Source organism: Vicugna pacos, chromosome 8 (assembly GCF_048564905.1).
Source record: "Vicugna pacos chromosome 8, VicPac4, whole genome shotgun sequence".
Taxonomy (NCBI): domain Eukaryota; kingdom Metazoa; phylum Chordata; class Mammalia; order Artiodactyla; family Camelidae; genus Vicugna; species Vicugna pacos.
Window position 1 is genome coordinate 72,318,522 of NC_132994.1, and position 25,304 is coordinate 72,343,825.

Consider the following 25,304-nt stretch of genomic DNA (forward strand, 5'->3'; position numbering starts at 1 on the left):
AGGGAGGGCGCTGTCAGCAGTGCGGGGTGGTCGGCACCGCAGAAGGCTGCAGCCTAAAAATGGCTGGTAGCCCAGCCCCGGGGAAGGCATCTGAGCGCGGACACCGACACAGCGGCCGGGACGCGGAGCAGAGGCCAGGACGCCAGATCCAACACAGCTCCGCAGATCTTCGGGAGCGAATGAGGAAGTTAAAAATGATTCAAACCAACCGATAATCACCCTTTCCGGGCGATTTCGGGCCAAGAGCAGGTGGGAAGGCCCTGGGGAAGGAAAAGTGTAACGGACTTAAGTCCCTTCTCACTTTGAACTTCAGGACTCCGAACAAGACGCTTAACCTCTGTGGGTTGCCCAGTTGCCCTTTTGAAAACGTTGGACGATCTCTGAGATGTAGTCAAAATCTGATCCCGTGTGATTCTAGCTCTGCACTCGGTTCACTGTTCTAGGAACTGGCTGCCCGGGCCCAGGGGTGTGCGGGGCCGCGGCCTTTGCGCACCGAGGAGATGAGGACCGGCGGGAGACCCCGGGTCACAAGCGCGGGACCCGGAGCGCGCGTCGTCAGTCCCCCGGGCTGCGCGCGGGACCGCCCAGAGCCCAAGTCCGAGGAGCCTCGGAGTCGTTGGGTGGCCCTGGAACTTTCTTCTTTGGAGCCCAACCCGGGACCGACCGCAGGACAGGCTGCTGGCAGGGACCGAATGGAGCTCCGCGGCAGGCCAGAGGCAGCGCGCGTCACTCGCAGTCCCGGGCCGGGTCCCCGGCGCGCGGCAGCGCTCGGCCAGGCCGCGCCGACCCGGGGCCCGCCGGGGGCCCACCCCGACCCCGAGGCGGTGCCCCTGGGGAGCGCGGCCCGGGGCGCCGCGGGCGCCCCCTGGACAGAGGCGGGGGCGGCGGGCGGGGACCTCGGGGCCGGAGGAGCGGCCGCGGCTGGCGCGGCGCCCAGGGGCGTGAGGCGGGGGGAGCGGGGGAGGCGGCGGGGGGAGAGGAGGCGGCCGGCCCGCCCGCGGGTCACTCGGAGGCCCGGGCGGCGGGCGGCAGGACGCGCTCGGGGAGTCGGGCCCGCGAGCGAGCGAGCGGGCGGGCGGGCGGGCGGGCGGCGCGCACCATGCCCTCCTTCGACGAGGCGCTGCAGCAGGCCGGCGAGTTCGGGCGCTTCCAGCGGCGCGTGTTCCTGCTGCTGTGCCTGACGGGCGTCACCTTCGCCTTCCTCTTCGTCGGCGTGGTCTTCCTGGGCAGCCGGCCCGACCACTACTGGTGCCGCGGGCCGAGCGCCGCCGCGCTGGCCGAGCGCTGCGGCTGGAGCCCGGAGGAGGAGTGGAACCGCACGGCGCCCGCCCGCCGCGGCCCCGCGCCCCCCGAGCGCCGCGGCGACGGCCGCTGCCAGCGCTACCTCCTGGAGGCGGCCAACGCCAGCGCCGCCGCCCCGGGCGCGCTCAGCTGCGCCGACCCGCTCGCCGCCTTCCCCAACCGCTCGGCGCCCCTCGTGCCGTGCCGGGGCGGCTGGCGCTACGCCCAGGCGCACTCGACCATCGTCAGCGAGGTAAGGGCCCGGGGTCTGCGCCCGCCGCGCCCGCCCCGCCGGGCACAGCCGGCCGGGAGAGGACGGGGCTCGGAGCCCCGCGCCGACGCGGGAAGTCGGTGAAGCCGGCCGCCCGGAAGGTCCGCGGAGGCTGGGACCTGTCGGTTACCTTCGGGGACCGGCCAGGTGCGTCCCGCACTTGGAAGCGCTGCGTCGTAACGGCCCAGGCAATGCCTTTTCTCTGTTTTCCTCTGCTAGTGAGTTAACCTGCGTTGGTGCTTTGGTTCCAGGCGTGAACGCAAACTCTCCTAGAAGCCCAAGTTCTAAGATGCTTGGACCACATCTCCCCAGGAATCGAAGCATCCAGTACGATGTGCGTTATATCTGAGATGTGTTTGCTCAATAATTGGAAATGATGGGTAGATGCGGGGAGAGAACTGCGCTGTTTGGGGCGAGCGACGCTGAGTAGGTCCGCGCTGGCTTGGTCTCCAGGGGGCAAGGGAAAGGAGAAACCAATGTTTGAAGGCAGCGCCAACTTTCTCTAGTTGCCCAAATGACTATCTGAACCACAAAAGGACAAAGGTCGAGGCTTTCCCCGGGAAAAATGATTTTGGTAAAACTGCTTTGGGGCAAAGAGCAACATTTGAGAGAAGTTGGGAAAGCTTAAGTTTTGAGTAAGAGTTTTATTTATTTATTTTTTCCTGCTAATGAGTGACAGGCACATAGCAGAAGAGGCTACAATGCGTACAAAGTGGACACCTCATTTACCCGGGGTGGCTGCTGGGGGCCAGTGGGGACAGCCCCCACGGTTCCTTGGGTATGTAACAGCAGGCCGTGCACTGAGGGTTAGGTGGCCCTCACCCTTGGTGGCAGGACTGTTTCTGCACCTGCCTGGGAAGGCAGTTTGCATCTTCATCTTGGTGAATTCTAACCATGATGTTTGATCCATTGAGCTTGGGTGGCAGGGATGAGCAGTTTTATTGAACTTTGTCTGCAATCTTAGCTCAATTTAATTTCTAACAAATGATTAAGTGTGTTCAGACAAATTATGAAAGAATTTTTTTCATTTTATTTATTGTCATAAAGAATTTTTTAAACACCTACTCGAATAATGGGGTGCCTCTTCTGCCACAGTGAATGGTGTTCTGTGGTCTGGTGCCCTCATCTCTCTGGGTTTAGGAGTGCAGATCTTTGAGGTTATGCATGTTTTATGATGCTGTGTGTAGGTGTGTTAGCACACTGTGTATGGTCCTATGCTGTATACCCTAACCCCATGGCAGCCCAGCCAAGCCGTGTGTGTGTGCTTTCTGCCTAAAGCATGGTTAATGATGGGGACTGCTTTAAATGTGGTCTTGCAGTTAGGGATTTCACTGCTGAAATGGATAGGCTGTGGGCTCAGGTAGGAGAGGGTGTTATCATTGGTAATTCCTTGGAGTCACATCCATTAGGTGGCTGATTCCGTTCCATTTAGCACGGCTGTGTAGTGCTTACTTCCCAGGCAAACCAGAAGATGCTGCTTGGAGAGCAGACACCTGGTTTTTGAAGACATTTAAACCTCAAATGAATAAAATGAGCCTTAAAAGCAAAATGCACACACACTCGAGCAGCGTTTCCATGAGCAAACATGATGAATATCAGAGAAGGGAGACATAAAAATCTCTAAGTTAGTGCCCAGAGAGATACCCTGGAAGCATTCTGGGGTTCCAGGGTTGTTTCGAGCATTCTGGATTTATTTCAAGGATGGGCAGTTCATCTTGTGAGGATCTAAAAGGCAGTGTGGAAGCTGAAATTTCTGGAGACCTGGTTCTGGCCCTGTCTCCAGCTAGCTGTGTGACTCGTGTGGATTGCTTTACCTCTCTGGGCTTAGCTTTCTCATCTGTACTCTTAGGGATTGGATTAAACCCTTTACAGCCCAACAAACACCATCAGTGTCATCGCTGGATGGCTGTTCTCAGTGTGCTCAGAACAGTCATAAAAATTTTCAAGGAAAAGAAGAATCATATTTGGAGTCCCCCCTTATGTTTTTTGAAGTATATTGGAGAGGTTTTTTTTTTTTATCCTAAATGGTTTGCATCTTCTGGTCTGTTGTTTTAATGTTTTGATTCTTAAGAGGAAACCAATCCCCCACCCCATCTACTCAGGAAGTTCAGCCATCCAGAACATTCTCCCCCTCTCAGAGTTCTGCTCAGCTAATATACTGCTGTCTTTGGTTTTGCATATGATCCAATATTAGTTTTTGTTCTTTCTTACTCTGTCGGAGTGATGAAAGGAACTGCAGTTCTAGCTCTGGCTCACACCGTGTACCCAGTGTGTTTTCACAGACCTGAAATCTAACATTTTAATCATGGAAAGTGGGTGAGTTGGGAGAGTTTAGAAGGTGGAAAGGCTGACCAGATTCCAGAATGGCTCCATATGACTGTTATATTTAATCCTTGCACCACTGCCGGGGGCGAGATCATTGGCCTGGCTTTATAGACGAGGAACCTGAGGCGGAAGATGTGAAAGGACCTGCCAGAGCCCCAGACGTTTTATGTAGCTGAGTTTGGAGTCTCGATTGGATCCAGGGGTCTTGATTGTAAATTAGTCCCCTTTCCCCAGGCAGTGCTTTGAGTCTGGAAACAAGTCCAGGCAACATGGAACCCAGATCACTGACACTTTAGAACCTGCAAGAAATCTTGTTGAACCCTCTTGTTTACTTAGTTACTATCTGGTCCTCTGGCCAATGTGTCACTTTGTTTCATTTCATGGTGTTGGAAACACAGTCAGCTGGAGATGGGGAGGCTGTGCTTTCAAATCATGGGAATGGCTCTCTGTACTCTTGGTGTGAACGTGGCAAAATGCACACTTAAACCTCAGCCACCCTCTTTGCATTTTACAAAGCGAAACAGTTCCCAGGAGTTAAGACAGAAGTCAGTGCCAAGTGCAGGGACATTTCAGTCCAGCTCCCCAACTTGTTTCTCTTGCTCAAGGCAAGGCGGGGATTTCTCACCTACGTTTAACGTCCTCAGTGCAGACTTTTCTAGCAGCTCAATCTCAGCCCTGTCTGGTTGTAAGATGTGGGGTAGAAGGAAGCGTGATGTAAGGTGCAGAAGTCAGAGCCCCCACCACCCAGGTATTTTGATTCATTGCCCAGGGAGTGAGTCTTTGAAGTTGATGTGAGGATTTTTAAATGCTTGTTCGGGTGCCGTGGATGGAGGAAAAAAATAGAGAGCTCCTCCCCCACTAGAAACCAGGCTTCAGAGCATCATGACAAATAGACCCGATGGCCCTTGTTTTTCCTTTCTGGATCATTTTTCTCCCACACACGGAAAAGGAAAGTCCATTTGAGGGAAGAGGAGGCTGCTTTGATCCCTGGGGCTGTCCCAGCGCTTCCTGCATCTCAGCTTTGCTTTCTGCACATCCATCCAACAACAAGAGGCCAACCCTAGACATCCCCGCCCCCAGCAGCCGGTCCTCACTATTTGTTAAGCCTGGAAACATACTGTTGTGAATACTGTAGAGAGGAGTTTAGTCAGGCCCAAGTTTTAGTCTGGGCTGAATCTCTGATTTGCTCCAGGCACTTTAGAAAGATCTTATTTTTAGATTGTTTCTATTTCTAGTATTATTTGTACCTTCCCTGTTTTTTGCTGAATCAACCTCACTGGGAGAGCATCTGTTTTATTATTTCAAAGAACAAGTGATGGCATTGTCCCCTTTTTATTTCATTAGTTTCTCCTCTCTATTATTTGTTCTAGTTTTTTGCATTTACTTTTGGTATGCTTTTTTTCTCAATTTAAATTAGGTGCTTGGCTCAATTATTTCCTGCTTTTCTTCTTTTCTAGTATAAATGTTTACAGCTAGAGATTTCCTTCTATGTACTTTTTTAGACTGCTCCCAACAAGTTTTGAAATGCAGGTTTTAATTATTGTTTCATTCTCAGTATTTTTAATTTCCATTATTATTTCCTCTTTGACCCATGATTTATTTAGGTACTTTAAATTTTAAACATGTGTTGATATTTTTAATCTTTTAATTGTTGACTTCTAATTTAGCTTTGGGGAGAATGTGATCTGTATGATATTGATTCTCTGAATTTTTTTTAAACAAGATTGCTTTTTAAAATTTTATTTTTAAATTTTTTATGGAAGTACTGGGGATTGAACCCAGGACCTCACTCACAGTAAGCCTGCATGCTACCACTGAGCTATACCTCAACCCCTAATTCTTTGAATTTTATTGAAACTTTCTTTTTGGCCTTCTAGGAGGCCAATTTTTATAAACATCCCATACATTCTTGAGAATAATATACAGTCGTTAGCTATTAGATGGGGGATTTTATACATATCTAATATTTGAAACTTGTCGATTGTGCTGTTAAAATAGTCTATATTTTAATTAACTTTCCATCTGCTTTGTCTATCAAGAATAAAGAATATTGAAATTTGCCATTATGTTGGTATGTCAGTTTCTCCCTATATTCCCAGCAGATTTTAAATTATACACATGAAGCAATTTTATTAGATGAATGTATACAAAAATTTTGAATTAAAAAAATTCACATATTGAATTGAACCTTTTATTATAGTACAGAGACCCTATCTAAAACCCATGATGTCTCTTGTCTTGAGGTCTATTTTATATAATATTAATATAGTTTACTCCAGCTTCCTTTTAGTTAGTATTTGCCTGCTATGTCCTTTATTAGCCTTTACTATCAAACTTACCATGTTCTAATAGTTTAGATGTGTCTCTTATAAAGTGCATGTAACTTGCTTTTGCTTTTGCTTTTAACTGCTCTCCTTAGTCTGTGTACCAGTTATCGTGGTCACGGGTATTTCGGGCTTGTCATAATGGATTTTTTTCTTTGTCGTGTCCTTTCTATGCTTTTTTCCCTCATTTCTCCTTCCTTTCAAAATGATTCTTTAATTTGTTTTTTTTATTCTATTTGTTTCTTCTTTTATTAGTTTGGAATTTTGACTCTTTATTTCAATTTTTTTAGTGGTTTACCCTTGAAATTTTCCTGTTTACTTAGCAGAGCCTAAATTCAATACTGCAACCTTCTCCTAAATTTAGGATCTTAAACACTGTAATTCAGTCACTCCTCCTCCTGTATTACAAGCATCAGTAGCCAATATTCTAAGTCCGCTCTTTTATTGTTAATTTGTGGGTTTTGTGTCAATCATGTATGCTGGGGTTCATACTACACTTTGTCTACACATCACTCCTTACACCATCTCATTTTCCCCCTTCCTTTTGATGTAGATCTTTAGCACTTACCTCTAGGTGGTAATTATTCTCAGATTCTGTTTACATGGAAATGTCTCTATTTCTCCACTATTCTTGGAAGACAGTCTTGCTAGGTAAATAGTTGTGTGTTGCCAATTACTTTTCCTTAGCCCTTTGAAGATGTTAGCTGTGCTTTTGAAAAGTCTGTGGTCAGTCCAATTGTTCTTTTCTCTTGGGTTGTGTCTAGAAGGGTATTTCTTTTATTTGTCTGGCTTGGTATACGTTGCCTCTAAAAGGTGTCTGGCATACAGTAGGCACACATTTAAATAGCTGTTAAATGAGCCAATTGTGTCTCCTTCAACTGTGAATTTTGTTTTTTTGGTAAGTTCTGGAAAATTCTCAGCCATTATCTCTTCGATGTTATCTTTTCTAATCTCTGTTCGTTCCTTCTGAGATTCTAACTGGACGTAAGTTGGACCTTCCTTTTCTAGCCGTCAAGACTCTTGACCTCTCTAACATAGTTCCCGTTTCAGTATCTTTATGATCATCTAGATATTTCTTCAGATCTATCTTCCAGATCACAACGTTTCTGTTCAGCAGTATCAAATCTACTATTTAATCCATTCAGTGGAGTTTTTACTTTTGCAGTTAACTTTTTCACTTGTCAAAGTGTATTTGTTGTCATTCAGATATCCCTGGTCATTTATTGGTAGTCTCTTATTCCTTGTCACCTTTGTGTTTCCATTTTTCAGTTCCTTTCTACTTCCTACACGTGATCACTCCATAACTTGTATCTGTGAATTACTCTACCTGAAGCCCTGGGTGTTGGAACCTCTCACTTGCTGTTTACTGTGCATCTGGCATTTGTTTGTTATTGTTGGTTGTGAGCCCCCGGCTGGTTGAGCTTCTCTGCGGGAAACCTGGCTGCCTCCAGAGAGGATTTGCACTTGCTTCTCTCTGAGCTCAGACACTACTGATCTGGAATCACTTCCTCACTTCCAGGCTTCCTGATGCATCTACAGCAGCTGAATCTGTCATTGCTGTTTGTTTTTATTAGAGGTGTGGGATCTTCCCTTCTCTGAAACCCTGACAATTTCACCAAGATTGTATTTTGTGCTGAATCTTACTTTTTAGCAAGCGTCCCCCCAAATGATTAGTTCTTTCTGCTGATGACAAAAGTGTATCAATAGTTCAACAGTTTTCTTAAAGGAGTGAAAGCAGGACCCTAATGAGTGAACAGGGACCCCACTAGGTGTCTGCTGCTCGGTGTCGGCAGCAGGGTGGCCAAGCAGACCCATGCGGTGATGATGTGTGTACGAACCCCAGAGCCAAAAGAGTGAGAACATCAAAGGGCATCTCCTGCTCCTTTCTGGATGCTGATGTTTTGGATTATCAACCTCAGTTCAGTTGGAATTTATTTAGCATGTATTATATGGTAGGCACTGGGCTAGGCTGGTAATACAAAGATGGGTAAGATTCTTTCTCCCATGAGCTCAAGGCCTGGCAGGGAGACTTGCCCCGAGACAGTAATATGATGCGAGTGGTGACGAGTGTGGTGAAGGAAAGTCTTCTGATTCATTGGGGGTGACTCAGGGCAGAATGTGCACTGACCTTGACCTCAGCCTCAGAGGACAGGAGGAGCCCAAGAGGAATATATGAGGAAAAAGATGTTCTGTTCCCATGTTCTCTCACCCTCATTTATTTCTAGCCATTTATCAGGGGCCCTCTGATATGTATTCCTGTGACTCACCCACAGAGATGTGGAACCAAAAGATCAAGGTGGGGCTCAGGAATCTTGTGGCTCACAAGCACTTGGGGCCCATGCAGGTGCTCTGTACAAGAGTGTGACGAGGTCATCGTGCGTGAAACGGCCTACGTGTGGTTGAAGAAAGCGCCATTTCCCCCAGACTCACTCTGCAGACCTTGGGGTGGAAACACCACCCTCTTACTAAAGGCAGGAGTCCCAGAGTTTGCCTGGTGAAATGCTGCTACTTTGCAGGAAGCTTGGGGCTCTCCAGAGATGGGCAACAACCAGTAAGACCCTATACCTGATTGAAGTGAGGTGCCCACAGCTGAACCACACTCCCTGGGAATCTTGGCAAACCTTGGAGTGGAGCTTTGGACAAAGGCAGGGGTGCAGCCACATGGGATGCCCAACAGAGATGACATGCATGTCTGTGCTTTTTCATGTGTAGGTTAAAGATTCTTGGCATGAGGCAGTTTAGTGCAGCGGGAAGAACATACCTGTCCTTTGGGGTCAGAGAGATCTCAGCTCCTCTGTATTTCAGTTCTAAGGGCAAGTCACAGAACCTGCATGAGCCTCAGTTTCCTCAGCTCTAGAATGGGCATAATAACACCTACCTTAGTGATTGTCCGACATGTGCATAGAGTACCTGTCATTGTGCCTGGCCATAAGTGATGCTCAAATAAAAATAGCTCCTGTTCATGTGTAGAGTCTTGAGCTGGATGGAGGGGTTGGGGGAGGGAGAGAGGGAATAAGAAAGGGCCAGATTTTACCCTGGAGCTGTAGCTTGCTGGCCTCTGGTCTAGCATAGTAAGTCACTAATAAACTTACCTTAAATATAAAAACGAAATCAGCATCTCTTGGGCACTAATTTCCTTAAGACAGAGAATACCCTGTACTCTTCCTCTGGGACACACAGCTCGGTTCTATTTCCCAGCCTCCCTTGTAGCTCGTAGGGTCCCGGGACAGAGTTCAGGTCAGCGATGTTGGGAGCAGTGACACACTCGGAGCTAGAATAACCTTCCTCCTCGCAAGCCCTCTCTTTTCCTTTCTTCCCTCACCTGCCCTCAGAGAATCCTGAAACCCCAAAAGATGGTAGAGTCCTTCCTCAGCTGGAAGGAGAACCCTGCAAGCCCTGGGGGGGGAGCCCCCATCTCCCTCCCCTCCAACTTGTCTGCATGGGAATGTGAAACTAATGAAAAATAAACTTTTTTTTTCTGTTAAACTACCAAGAATTGGGTATTTTTTTTATTAGAGTTCTGACTGTGAGCCTACCCTGACAGATACTCAATTTCGTGTATTTCCCATAGGCTGCAGGTACCCGATAAGATGGTAGGAAAGCTGGTTCCTTCGAGACAGTCCTCCCCTTGGTCTGTACGCAAGGCCGCCATGACCTTGCCTGGGGGAACCCGCAGCCCTGCAGGCCCCTCTCCTGGGCAGGCAGCCTTGCCCCAGCCCCCCCCGGGGCAGGCCCGGCGTCCTCCCTGGGCTCTGAGTGTGCGGCTTCCTTCTCTCCAAATACCTTGAGGCTGTCTCATTTTTTACCCAGAGATGCAGCTAAGAGTTACCTATTCCAGAATACTTCCACAACCCCCCTTCACCACTGCCCTGGGGGTGTCTGGTCTCTTTCCTCTGCCGAACCCCGCGCTGTGTGCTGCATGTGACACCCTCTCTGCGTGCTGATTGCTCCACCCCTTGTCAGACTGCAGGCTTCTTGAGGGTGGAGACCGATTAGTAAATATTTGTGATGAAAACATGACATTGAATAAATGCAGTGATTAAACTAACCAATGAGCGAGAAAGGGACTGAATGGCAGATTTGACCTCTTTTATTATTTTGACTAGGCCAACCCTGAAACTGCCCTTCATAGATTAAAATAAGCTCTTTTCCCCAAAAGTGCTGCTCCTTTTTTTTCATTAATTCTATGTGTTAATTTAGAGAAAATGGACATTTTAACAATTCTACTATATCAAACGTGATGTATTTGATGTGATTTGAACAAGATCTATTGCAGCGTTCTCTCAGGCAGTATTCAGTTGCTCTCAGCAATGTTTGGTGGATTGCAGTATGAAGCTCTTCCACAGATTTCACTAGTTTCGTTCCTAGTTACCTGTTTTACTGAAGCCATCACACAGAGCTGCTTGATGACTTGACCAGTGAAGGCTTTCGTCTTCCCCTCCCTGCACCCATGGGGTCTGACAAATCATCAGGAGGCCACGGCTCTGCAGAGGGTGTCCCTGGGCCTCTGGAGCAGGGGAATGACAGCCACTCCCCCAGCCCCTGTCTGCACAGGGGTGCTCTGTCGTCCTCAGAATCCTGATTGGGAGATGCGACCTGGAGCACGAAAGGGATGGGAGGGGATAGGACAGCTGGCTCTACGGGGCTGTCATTTTTATGTGCTGACGTCCATTGTGCAGAAGAGGATTTTCTCAGCCGTCCTGGTGCTTTGGGGGCACGTCTGTGTCGTCAGGCGAGCTGGGCCCCAGGAGCAGCAGGGCACAGGTCAGCAGGGGGGCATGGGGGCCTGACTCACAACAGCTCAGGGACGCGGTGCTGAGCCCTCCAAGGCGATGGGTGGGTGGGTGGGGAGAACGCTGTCTACCTTTCAAAACAAAATTAATCCTCTCCAATTCTTCCTCCTTGTCTTTCTTTCTTAAACCATAACCAAGAAAGGATGTTTATTTCTAGTCTGTGAGAAGAAGCCACGTTCCTAAAGGCACTTGGTGCAGCTTTCTAGAATGACGGTGACACGAGCATGGAAAATGATGGTCAGTGCCTCTTTGTCTGGATGAGACGCGGGGACACGGCTTTTAAAGAGCGCTGTGCTCTCACGTTTCTGTGCTTGTAATAAGACAGAGTAACTCTGGAGCTGGTGCGCGTGTCACACCAGAGAAAAACAACGAGGGGTGCAGTGGAGGGGCTTCTCAGAACGTAAATAAATAAATGTGATTAAAAAATCAATTCCTGCACTTAGACTGTATGCCTAGTATGGACCCCGCTAAGCACATCCTTCAAAGGGGAAGACTGATTCAGAACTTAACTTTAAAAACTATGTTCAGGGAAATTAAAAATGAAAGTCAGAAAATGAGTGTGGTGACTGTGGTTGAATATTGTCCAAAAAAAGAAAAATTTCTAGTAGCATGGATCCTAGTCTCTAATTAATCAGTGAGGCAGACGTCGCAGTGGAAAAGGAGCTGATCCAAGACTTGGGGGCCCTGGTTCGGTTACTGTGAGGGAGGGGGTGGGGCGGGGGGAGGGGGCGGCAGGCCACGCGCGCCGCATCCACGGGCCACTGTTTCCTGACCTGAGTGGAGCAGCCAATTGTTAGTTGGTTTTCAAGGTTCCTCTGTCTCTGTCATTCTGCAGCCGAGATCATTTTCAGGCCCCTGACTTTGAACTAGGGGTTGCCCTGTTCATACAAGGGTGAGAAGATGGCTTGGGATGAATCTAACTTAAAAGCTGGAGGTGTTAGTTTCTGGACAGCAGGATGGACCTCTCCCCAGGACACCTTCTCCCTGGGGGACACGCTGTGCCCTGAGCCATGTCCACAGAGGACAGGGTGGGGGGACGGACGGGTGCCCATCCTGCCTCCTTTGACACCTGCTCTAGGCCTAGAGCCTGTGGGGAAATCGAGGAGGGGGCTGCGCCATTTGGCGTCCGCACGATGGAAACCACTGAGGGAGGCGGGGTGAGACCAAGCTTGGGCTTCACCATTGAAGGTGGTTTTTCTGCTGTCAGACCAGTGCTTAGAGGCAGGAGGCTCCCTGCAGGATAATTATAGACAAGAGCAGGGAGGTGACCACGTGACAGGCGAGGCTCTGGCTTTCCAGTTTTGGGAAGGGAGGTAATTCGGTTTATTTATTATTTATTTGCTTGTTTATTTATTTTTAATGGAGGTGCTGGGGATTGAACCCGGGACCTCATGCATGCTAGGCACGTGCTCTACCACTGAGCTATACCCTCCTGCTTCTGGCTTTCCATTTTAGTGGCCATCTCTGGGACTAGAAATTTGAGACTGTCGTATGGAAAAACAAAGCAGAGCTTCACAAGCCTGTCCTGTCCTTGGCCTCAATGATCTGCTTATTAACACTTTAACGTTAAACTTAACATTTCTTTAAGTGTTAAAACATGTAAGTAAAGTATTTGAAAGTTAATCTGACAAGATTGTGTCTGTTTAGGAGGAATCTAGCCTTTCTTTGATGGGTTTTGTTGTTAACTTACGTTGTATTTATTTGTAATAAAACCTAAAAATAAGTGTGGGAGATTGTGCTTTTTTTTTCGTTCCTTAGAAAAGAGTTGAGAGATGAAATTTGGAGGCTTCAAATAACGTGAGAAGTAAGACACACGCCCCCTGGAGGGTGTTTCCTATTTCTGTGCAGGGAACAGCAGACCAGCCATCTTGCTCCCCTTCCCCAAATGAGGGGAGACGTTCCTCTCTCGGGTTGGTGTCAGCTATTTTAGCTGTTGCTGGGATATAATTGTTTAGTTTTTCTTGGTTTCATAATGCAGAAATAGGAGTTTCACACCTAAGACTTAACTTAGCATATCCTAGTATGGAATGCAGTTTTATCTTCCATGAAGTGACAAGTTTATTCTATTACTGCTTGTGTAACACAGAGGCAGATTTGGTAAAATGGTGGTTTTCTGTGAAATGCCATCAACACAGCGGTGTCCAGGGAGACCCAAGGAAGGCTTTTAGAAGAATTAGATGGAGCTGGAGCCTCAATGAGCCCTGCCACCCATAGGAGAGGGTAGGACAACATTGTCCTGATTCTTAAGACAAGGAGACCTATGAGACAGCGGGTATCAGTGACTTCTGATGGCTTTGAAGGCTTTTGCTGTTAGTATTGTGAGTTTGTGGGGCTGGAGCCTGCACCCTCCGGAGGCGGAGGGTACCATGCCCTCCTAGAGACAGAGCTTGCATGAAGTCGGTGGGCCCACCCCCAGGTGTGCGGTAAAGGCGTCCCCCAGGGGCACGGCGTCCACGCTCTCCTCATCCTCTGCCCAGCAGCGTCTTGCGTCTCAGATGCCTTTTCCAGCCGTTGCTTATGTCCCTCGTACGCACAGGGTGGCTCTGATTTCAGCCGGCTCTGCCAGCTGGAAGCACAGTGTGGCCGACAGCACAAGATGAAAGGCAGCATGTGTGTCTCTCGGCCCCGGGGAGGGATGCTGTAAGCTGATGCCTCCCAGACATAAACAGAAGGGACCAGGCCCAGGAGCTCATTCTGAAGAGTGATTGTAGCACATTTATGGGAATTAAAGGATCGCGGAGAAGACGTGGATAATTTAAGACCAATGTTTTGGAGATATTTATTGAGAAATGGGTGCCCTTTCATTGTTCTCAAATGAGGGTTTCAAAGCAAGCACTCCCATAGGAAAGTCACATGGATAATTTAAAATATTAAACACCCAGGGTAGAGGAGAAAATGAAATGGAAACAAATAAAAATTAATTTGGCCTCAGTTTATTAAAAATCAAATAAGAAAGGAATTTCAGAGTTTCTGGAGTGTAAAGGAAATTATTCCAGCAAATTTTCCCACAGGACTTCTTGATCTTTCTGTGTCTCAGCGACTTAGTCATGATGGTACTAACACCTTCACTGGAGCCCCCTTTTGCCCACCAGTCAGCATCCCTGTTGGTTTGCTATGGTCCCCTATCCAGTATGTATAGGGCACACAGATGAATTTTGATTTGAAATCAAACCAAAGACATCACAAGATGAAATAAAATTACCTTTATACTTCTCTGCTATGTAGAAAGTGAGACAGTGACCATTTATTGTGGCAAAATGCTGTGAAGAAATGATCAAATTTTAACCAAGTCATGGAAGCAACCAAAATGTCCATCAACAGATGAATGGATAAAGAAGATGTGGTACATGTATACAATGGAATATTACTCAGCTATAAAAGAGAATAAAATAATGCCATTGGCAGCAACATGGATGGACCTGGAGATTGTCATACTAAGTGAAGTTAAGTCAGACAGAGAAGGAAAAATACCATATGCTATCACTTGTATGTGGGATCTTAAAAAAGGACACAAATAAACTCATTTACAAAACAGAAAGAGACTCACAGACATAGAAAACAAACCTATGGTTACCGGGGGGAAAGGGGATGTGGAGGGATAAACTGGGAGTTTGAGATTTGCAGATACACACTACTGTATATAGGATAAACAACAAGGTCCTACTGTACAGCACAGGGAACTATATTCAGTACCTTGTAATGGCTTATAATGAAAAAGAATATGAAATGGAATACATACATGTATCACTGAATCACTATGCTGTACCCCAGAAGCTAACACAGCATTGTAAACTAACTGTACTTCAATTTAAAAAAAAGAAAAAAAAGGAAGAAAGAAATGACCAAATTTTAGATTTGAACTGGCTTGGTGCACTTATCTCTAAGACGAGTAAGTGGCTAAGAACGTAGTCTTACTGGCTGTGTAAACATGGACAGACTTCTTAGTCTGAGCTTCTCCGGGCTCAGGTTCTTATTAAGGGGAGTAGCAGCTGTCTTGTGGAGTTGACGGGAGGCCCACGCACATAATGTGTGCAAAGCGCTTGTCGTGTGGTCTGCCCCGCAGGAGCGCTCGTGGCTGGCGGTACTGCAGTTGTTGCCTGCAGGTCTGGAGGAGATCCACCCAGAGAGCAGCTTGGGTCTGGGAATCAGGGGCAGACCCTTCAGCCCGGGGGACGCTCTTGTTGGCAGGGCTCCGGGATGCCAGCCCGAAGGGACATGGCAGGGACCCGCTCTCTGGAGCTGGTGTGGCTGGGCTCAGTAACAAAGACTAGGACCCACGATAGACAGTCGGAGCCATGCGCGTTGGCAGTTTCCCAGCCTCCGTTTCTTTAATCCCCACCTCACCTGGGCCCATGCGGATCTGGACAGGGTCTCTGCCCACGGTCGCCCAGAGCAGGCACTCAACTCTGCCCACTGCTTTCTCCTCTGCCCCTTTTGAGCAAGGGATTTTCTGAAAAGAACTAAAATACCATTCTAACATAACACTCTCTCCATGGCGTGTTTTATTCACAAGCACCAGAAATCCTTCAGTGAATCTGACGGCAACAGCTTCCCTAAAGATGTTGTGGTTAGAAAAGTGCCAGCGTGGTTCACACCTATAGTCTGGTTGGGTCAATGAGACCAATTTGCTTCTTGTTTGGGGGCAGTTAGCAATGGCCAGATCACATCACAGTTGGCTTGTCGTGTCATGAGAATCTGGCCTCAGAGTAAAGACCAAAAGGCTCCACTCTGCCCCCTGACTCTGTATGATGAATACAGGGCAGTGATGGCAGGGCAGGAGTCATGAATACTGAGATTCAGATCGAGCTTGAGGTAGGTTTGGGCTAAGCTGCTCTACATCTTAAGCAACCCAGTTCTCTTGATACTGGATGGACACTAAAATGTAATCTGTTAGAGCAGCTTAATGCCCAACAGGGACGAAAAGCCACACTGTAATATACTATTATGGGTGTTGGCATACATTTCCTGCTTAAAAACTGATACTCTTCTTTAATTGCCAGACAACAGTAAGACATAGTAAATAGCGCATTTAATCCTCACCCAAGCTGTGAGGCACGGGCTGTTATCCCGATTTTGTAGGGAAGGAAAGTAAAGGGCAGAGAGATTAAGTAACTTGCCCCAAGTCTGGAGCTTCAGAATGGGAGAACTGGGAAAGGGATGTTTGATGTCAAAACTAACAAGACATTAACTGATTTCTCTAGAGTATGAAAGGGACTTCTGTAAATCAACAAGGAAAAGACAGCAAGTCTTATAGAAGAATTGACAAGGGATATATGCAGTTTTCATGAAAGGAAGCCCAAAAGACCGATTAGCACAGGAAGCGACACAGATCCACACATCACCAGAGAAACGGAAATGCAAACAAGACAGCACTTCACACGTGTCAGGTTCGTTAGAAACTAAAAAGCCTGGTGATACCAGGTGTTGGCGGATTGCAGGTGCCCTGCGGAGGGCGTGTGGGGCTATTCTCCAGATCAGTCTGGAGCTACTGACACAAATTAGTGTCCATAGACATACACCATGACACAGCAATTCCACGCCTATAATTAAATCCCAAAGGAGAATCTCAAACCTGTTTATCAGAAGGCAGGCATGTTCCGTGCAGCATTATTTGGGTGGCCAGGAGTTGGAGGCAGTCTGGGAGAGAGGAAATGCCAAATGTGGTGGGAATGCCCCAAGCAGCAGTTGGAAATGCGGGATTAGATGTTGACAGAGCGTCGTGAGTGGCCCATTAGGCACGGGGCCGAATGAAAAAGTAAGGAACAGAATGAGGTACAGGATACAAGACCTGATTCACATAAAATTAAAAATACTTGCACACAAAACAATGTCTATTCTGCAAGAATACAAACAAAAGATAGACCCTAACACACAGGATGGCTCCTTTGTGGGCTGGGATGGGAACAGGAATAGGGACAAAATAGAACAAGTAAATAAAATAAGATAGGGGACTTGTATAACCGGTGATTCTAACACATTATAATTAACTCACCCTTCTGCCCTTGAGGTTCAAAAGAGACAAAGGGGTAAAAATTAGGAAATGGATTTTTCTGCCAAAGACACTTACGGGTCTTCTAAGATGCCATAGAAATCACCCAGCTCCTGGCCTATTGAACGAATTGGCCGATAACCTAGAAATGTTGACAGGATCTAGGTCAGTGGATTTCAAACTATTTTGGCGGCCCTAGGCATTGCAATGCCTGCCTCCTTCAGCAGAGTAATTCTACTTCTACCAGTTTTATTTTGGTGTTAAGATTCTGATTTGTTTTTTAAGAGGGGAAACAGAGTTCTGCCTCTAGAATAATGTTTGAAAAGATACAGGATCAATATTCCCCAGGGTCCCTTCCAGATCTGGAATTCTGTTTTAATCAAAATAACCAACTTAACAAAAATGTTTTAAAACTCAGAGGTTGGACTGTCAGCTCCAAAAGTGACTGTATGCAGGACATTTTCTTGGGAACTTCTTACCCGGATGCTTGTTTGGCTTTATTCCGTTAAAGTTCAATGTACAACAACATACCATTGAAGGTCAGTCTACGTGTAGACTTATACCTTACAGACTAACTACAGCTTACGTGTACTGATACCGCAGATTTCTTTATCCTCTTACGGCCGCTGACCTGAGACTTCCCCAGCGCCGTCTGCCTGCGAGCATCGGGGGCAGCTCTGCTAAAGGACAGTGGGTGATGATTTCAGTGCCACGTGGGGACGCCGTGTCGTCAGATGCAGACCACTGACCGGGGCCTGGGTGGCGGCCCTTCCTGAACATTTTACATGGAAGATGTCTCTCAGTTTCCATCTCAAAAAGTCTAATATGAAGTTAATGACAATTAATAAGTAATATTTCAGTCAAGTCTGGTAGTGCATTCCCGGTATTGCCTTTTATTTAATCCACAGTTTTTATTATGCTTTTATGTGTTCTCAGATACAGAGTTTCAGGCATTGCTTTTGTCTTCAAAGATCCTATCGTCTTCCTAGTTAGGAGGACAAAGTGACAGGTTTGCCTGGCATTGAGAGGGCTCCCTGTGACTTGGGACTTTCTGTGCTCAGCCTGGGAGAAGCCCAAGCAAACTGGGACAGCTGGTCACCCTGAGCACTCCACAAGTAGGAAAAATGATTCATAAGATGTATGATAGTAAAGAGTTGTGAGCAATGTAGATGTGTAACTGAGGGGAACATGGTTAGATAAACACAATGTGCCCCTTTGATACAGTACAAGAGGGGTGATAAAGCTATATTTACAGATAAGGTAGAAATATTTATGATACAATATTGAGTTGAACCAAAAGGCTGGGCTGTAAGTGTGTGCATGTTGCATGATTTCAATCATATACTTTAAATCTCTGCCCAGCAAATTGGTGGTTGAAAGTAGGGATGGCTTTGCAGAGGTCTTGAAGGAGAGAGCTTTCAGGTAATGCTGCTTACACTTTTTTCTTAACTCATTGAGACATTTTTTTGCCCAAGACAGAGCTAAGGTCGCTGTAAAGCTGAGCTAACTTATTATTGTGCTGCATTAAGAACTGATGAGAATGCATGCAGATTGTTCAAATGAACTGTAGTTATTTTGTTCAAGTTGATGGGATTGCTGAGAAACAAGACAAACCTGCAGATTAAAGCATGTAAATGAGATTGGGTTTTCAGCAAAGGAAAAGGCACCACAATCCTTCTCAGTAAGGCCCGCTAGGGATGGAGGCGGAGAAATCCTACAGTTAGAGAAAGAATGCTACTGGCGATCTCTTACCCAAAATAGTTACCTGGTTGCTCATGTGAATAAAAGACTCTCAGGAAAGAGGGGGCCTATTCAGAGAAGATAGCTTAGGGGAGAATGAGGCCTCGGGCGTCAAACGCAGCCAGCCTGGAAATGGTCATACAATGAGGAGGGGACTTGTCTTCACTCAACGTGGGACCAGAAAACAAAGCTGGGTGAAATGGATACGTGAAACCTATAATCGCCTCCCTTCGTCTGGATAATGAAAAAGGCCATTGCTCTATTTGGAGGAACAGAGATTTCACCTGATCCAGCTTTTAATAGTTAGAATCCATTTAAACGTCTTGGTTAGTGACCACATTATATTTTGCCTTATCCAGTTTGTATTTTATATTAGTGATTTTTTTTTTTACTATGTGACAAGATACGTTTACTTGATTCATGAACCATTAATTTATTTGCCTGTCTGAGATTATGCACTGTTGGTGGCTATTTTGATTACCAAATTTATTTTCAGTTATGAAAACATAATAGATGTGTTCCAGGTTCTTTGAGTGTATTACCACTAGCTTCAAAATAGCCTCATGAGGGAAGTAGCTATTATTTTCCCATTTTCCAAAGGAAGGAATTGAAGCTGGGAGTGTCTGTGTGATGTGTCCAAGACAGGACAGTGTGAGAGTTGGTTTTGTTCTGAGGCCAATCTTACCCCAAACTAGTGTCCTGTCCCTACCCGTCTGCCTCCAGAGCTGTGGCTTTCAGAGTTTAGAGTTACCAGCAGGGCTTCTGAAAACTCAGATTGCTGGGCCCCACCCCAGAGCTTCCATGTCTGTGGGTCTGGGGTCAGGCCGGAGATCAGGCATTTCCAAGTTCCTAGGTGATGCTGGAAGTCCCGGGACCGCGCTGTGAGAACCACCTGGTCTAGAAGGAGGTCTGTTTTAGCTAATGACTTCTCCATTACGATGATGTGATGATGACTGGCTTGCCTCACGCTGAAGGGCAAAGCGGACTCTTGAGTCAAGTTCACGTGAGGTTTGGTTCTTCTCAGAAACCCAGCGGCTTGCTGCTTATCGCCCGGTTTTCTTTGCCAGCAGCGTTGCCCCTTCCCATCCAGCCTACCTGGCTCTAGATGGGTCTTAGGAAAACATCGCATTGGTCATGGCACTTTCTATTCGGAGAGTAATCAAGACTGGAAGGAAGTTCAGGTACCTCGATCTGGCGTTCATCTCATGTCCCTACATGCAGATGTTCAAATGAATTCGAACCTTCCTCGGTTCTGCACGGAGTCCCCCCTGCCCCCGTCAGGCTGGCGGCTGCTGGAGCCTTCCTCACCCTCCACCCACCAGTCACCCCAGAAGCCACGCCATCACCTGGAATGTGCCGACCTGACTTCCGGAGGCGGTACCTATGGAGTGGCCGGTGCGTGCCAGGTGCGGGCCAGGTGGGTCGTGGGCACTGGGGCGCCAGGTGAGCGAGGTGCACAGGCGCCTACGCAATCCTGTGCAGCCGCAGATCTCAGCCTCCCGCGGTGGCCTCCCACCTCCTGCGCTTCCAGCTGGCTGAAGGTTTCCCTCCCTCCGAAGGCCTCTGCGCCCCCTTTATGGACCCTTCTTCACTCTTCTATCCCGTCCTGCTTAGATACCAGGTCCAGTTGTGCAGCTGCCTTCCCGCCCCGCCCCCGGCTTCCCTGGGGACCCTCACCCCGCGGCTCAGGGCTCCGTCCTCCCCGGCCCACAGGCCCCTTGGTGCTGCCTGGCCTTCCTGCCAGTGACCTCAGCGCCTCTCAGTCTCGTTCTCCCCGGTCTCTGTTCTCTGCAGGCTGCCTACCAGCCCTCCCCACTCACATCTCGTCCCTCACTCTCAGCAAATCCCCTCACTTGACGTTTCCCACAACTAGAAGACCTGGGAGATGTCTTTTTCTTCCATCAAAACAAGAAACGCACCCATATCCGCTCCCAGCCCTTCCTCGAGATGACATAGCACCATGGAAGTCACAACCACCCAGCTGCACTGAAGGTTTATCTACACCCTCCCCCCACGCCCAATGCTGGGGTGGTGCCCACTTCTCAGGCCATTACCACCCCCACCACTCTCACCCTTGTCCCCTTCCCTAGCATTTTTGCCCACCCATATTTAAATACGCTCAAGTGTCTTGTCTACAGAACGCTGTAGACGCCTGCTATCACCCCACCCCTCAGCTGAGGACCCATATTTCCCCCTCATAAGCACGTTTCTTTAAAGGGTCTTCTCCTTTTTTTGCCCCGTATTCTCAGTGCTGTCCTGTTGTCCCCACCACTCTACTGAAGTAGCTCTTATCATGGTCTCTGGAGGTTACAAGCTGCTGTCACTCCCCCCTCAATCCTGGGCCTGTGTAGAACACCAGAGTGTCACCTTTGCTCCAGGGTGATTCATACTCTTTACTCAGCCTGCTGCCATAGTCACCAGTTCGTATTTCACTGTTCTGCTCATTTTGTGCTTCCCAAGGCACAAACCCATCTCCTGTTTCACTTCTGCCCACTCTGTCCAATGTCTGCTGGAGCCAAGCACATTTAAACAGATGGGCACAGCTGGGCGTGCCCACATCTGCTGGTTCCTGCATACTTCCAGGAACCCTGGATCCAAAATCTGGAGACGGTCTGCAGAAAATGTTCTATTTTGCAAAAATGTTGAAGGAACTTAGGTTAACTATCATGTATTTCATTATCTTCACCATTGCCATGATTTCCAAATGCCTGCTTAGAAAGTGGACACTCTTAGAAGATTTTCACCTTGATGATTACATTTTGCCTTTGTTCTTCTGCAGTGACACGCCATCTGTAAACACTCAGTCCTCAAAGCCTGACAGAGTGTATTGATAAATCACCCCTGAATGCCCACACTTACTTGTTAAACCCCCCCAATCAGGTCAGAGTCCATTAACGTTTCCAAAATTCATGTAAATAATGCTGCTGTAGTATGCTAACATTCTCCAGGCTATTATGGAACACAGATACCTTAGAGATAGTGTGGGTTCAGCTCCAGACCACTGCAATAAAGCAAATATTTCAATAAAGCAAGTCACATTTTTGGGGGGTCTCCCTGTGAATGTCAAAGTTATGTTCACACTACACTGTAGTTTATTAAGTGTGCAATAGTATTATGTCTAAAAAGATAATGTATATACCTTACGTAAAAATTATGCTTTTTTTCTCAACACCACTTGCCAAAGAGACTGTCTTTTCTCTGTTGTATATTCTTGCCTCCTTTATCAAAGATTAATTAACTGTAGGAGTGTGGGTTTATTTCTGGGCTCTCTATTCTGCTCTACTGATCCATATGTTCATTTTTGTGCCAATACCATGCTATTTTAATTGCTATAGCTTTGTAGTATCGTCTGAAGTCTGGAAGGTTTATACTTCCAGTTTCATTCTTTTTCTTCAGTATTGTTTTGGCAATTCTGGGTCTTTTGTGATTCCATATAAATTTTATGGAGTCATAGGATTATTTGTTCTATTTCTGAGAAAAAATGTCCTGTAATCTGATAGGAATTGCATTAAATCTGTAGATTGCTTTGGGTAGTATGCATTTTAACAATATTAATTCTTCCAATCCAAAAGCATGGGATATTTTTCCATTTCTTTAAATCGTCTTTAATTTCCTTTATCAATGTTTTATGGCTCTCAGTGTATAAGTCTTTCGTCTCCTTGGTCAGGTTTATTCCCAAGTACTTTCTTCTTTGGATGAGATTTTAAAAGGAATTTTTTAGACTTTCCTTTTCTGGCATTTCATTGTTAGTGTAAAGAAATGCAACAGATTTCTGTATGTTAATCTTGTAACCTGCTACCTTGCTGAATTTGTATCAGCTCTATTAGTCTTTGTGTGGAATCTTTAGGGTTTTCTATACATATTATAATGTTATCAGCATATAGTGACAGTTTTACCTCTTTCCTCCCAATTTGGATCCCCTTTATTTCTTCTTTTTGTCTTATTGCTGTGGCTAGGATTTCCAATACTACATTGAATGCAAGTGGTGAGAGAGGGCATCCTTGTCTAGTTCCAGATTTTAGTGGGAAGACTTTTAACTTTTTACCATTGAGTATTATGAGTGCAACTTATGATAAGTATGACACAAATACTAGATTTCTAGATACCAGTAGTCTTTTCTTTGTCCACAGGTGTGGAGTCATAAAAAAAAAAAAAGAGTATTATGTTGGCTGTGGGCCTGTCACATATGGTTTTTATTATTTTGAGATATGTTCTGTCTATACCCACTTCGGTAGGAGTTTTTATCATGAATGGATGTTGAATTTTATCAAATGCTTTTTCTATACCTGTTGAGATGATCATGTGGTTTTTGTCCTTTCTTTTGTTGACGTGGTGTATCACATTGGTTGATTTGTGTATGTTGAACCATCCTTTTGACTCTGGAATGAATTTGACTTGATTGTAGTGTATGATCTTTTTTATATGTTGTTGGATTTGGTTTGCTAATATTTTATTGAGAATTTTTGCATTATATTTATCAAAGATACTGGCCTATAATTTTCTTTTTTTGATAGTGTCTTTGTCTGGTTTTGAAAATATTTACAAACAATGCAACTGACAAGGGCTTAACTTCCAGAGTTACTGATTGTTAATCAGTAACAATAACAACAAAAAATAACCCAATCAAAAAAATGGGCAGAAGACTTAAACAGACATTTCTTCAATGAAGAAATACAGATGGCCAATAGGCACACGAAAAGATGCTCAATATTGCTAATTATCAGAGAAATGCAAATCAAAACTACAATGAGGTATCATTCACACCAGTCAGAATGGCCATAATTAAAAAGTCCACAAACAATACATGCTGGAGAGGGTGTGGCAAAAAAGGAACCCTCTTACGCTGTTGGTGGGAATGTAACTTGGTGCAGCCACTGTGGAAAACAGTATGGAGATTCCTCAAAAAACTAGAAATAGAGTTACCATATGATCCAGCAATCCCACTCCTGAATACATATCCAGAGAAAACTCTAATTCAAAAAGATACATGCACCCCAATGTTCATAGCAGCACTATTTACAATAGCCAAGACATGGAAGCGACCTAAATGACCATTGACAGTTGACTGGATAAAGAAGATCTGATATATATACATATATACACACACACATATACAATGGAATTACTCAGCCATAAAAAAGAATGAAATAATGCCATTTGCAGCAACATGTATGAACTTAGATTCACTTATCATACTAAGCAAAATAAATCAAACAGAGAAAAATATAGGATATTACTTATATGTGGAATCTAAAAACATAACACAAATGAAATTCTTTACAAAACAGAAAGACACTCACAGACATAGAAAACAAACCTATGGTTACCAAACGGGAAAGGAGGGGAGGATAAATTAGGAGTTTTGGATGAACATACACACACCACTATATATGGAATGGATAAACAACAAGGTCCTACTGTACAGCACAGGGAGCTATATTCAATAACTTGTAGTAACCTATAATGAAGAAGATATATATGTATGACTGAATTACTGTGCTATACACCAGAAAGTAACAGAACATTATAAATCAACTATACTTCAATAAAAAGAAAAAAATTATGCTGTTGGAAAAAGGGTGCCGATAGATTTGCTTGATATAGGGTTGACACCAACCTTCAATGTGTAAAAAACACAATATCCGTAAAGTGCTTATGATGGAAAACAATATTAGAATTTACTGCTGTGTAGAACTATTATCAGATTCCAGTGTCATGTGCCTCTGATGCTCATTGGCTGCTTTATCGTATGTTCATCTCCATCTTTGAATCCTTAAACCAACAAAGTGAATTACAAATAGCTTTGCCTGTGAGTCTTTTGGAATGCTTTCTATTCTTTTTAACACTAGTGCTTAGAAATTTACTGGAAATTTCAACAATTTGTGTCTTATGTTAGAAACACAATTGTATTTCATGTAAACTTTTTAATTAAAAAATACCAAGTCTTCAAAGAAAAATGTAGCAAATATTCACATACTCACCACCCCAAACGAACAAATGTTAGCATTTTGTTGTATTTACTATAGATTTTTTTAAAAGAAATAAATCATTACAGATCAAGCTGAAATTCCACTTACTATTGCCGAAGAAATCGCACCAAAACTTGATGACTTAAAACGACCACTTTTTCATACTCGCAGATTCCTTGGGTCAGGGAATCAGAACATGCAGCAGGGACTGCTCATCTCTGCTCCATGTTGCGAGGCCTCAGATGGGGAGGCTCTGAGACCTTGTGGTCCATGTTTCACAGTCGTCCTACATCTCTGGGCATTCAGGTGAATACCACCTCATCGTGTCTCTATCTTTTTAAAAACTAATCCCAGAAAGCCACGGGGAGGCAGCCTTGGAGCCAGGTGTTGGCAGTGCCCGTCCATTATTTATCACACTGGCTTAGAAGGGAGCTGGCGTTGATAAAGCAGTGTGTACCTTTGACTTGGTTATGCTACACTCTCTGGTATGGTCCAATCATTAGTTATAAGTACTCATGTCTTACTGTCACATTTTACAGTGTTTAAACCACATGCACGTTTATTCCCTAAGCTGAAGCTTCGTGAAAAGAAAACATGATAAGAATCTGAAGG

General features: G+C 45.8%; 1 protein-coding gene across 1 annotated transcript in view; it reads left to right on the top strand.

Annotated features, from left to right (window-relative positions):
• The first annotated feature begins 1,081 nt into the window (after nt 1–1,081).
• Nucleotides 1,082–25,304, top strand: part of SLC22A3 (solute carrier family 22 member 3) — an 84,693-nt gene continuing 60,470 nt past the window's right edge. The window contains exon 1 of the mRNA XM_072966130.1: nt 1,082–1,534. Within this exon, the coding sequence (XP_072822231.1) occupies nt 1,100–1,534 (435 nt within the window). The 5' untranslated portion in view covers nt 1,082–1,099. The remainder of the gene's footprint in view (nt 1,535–25,304) is intronic.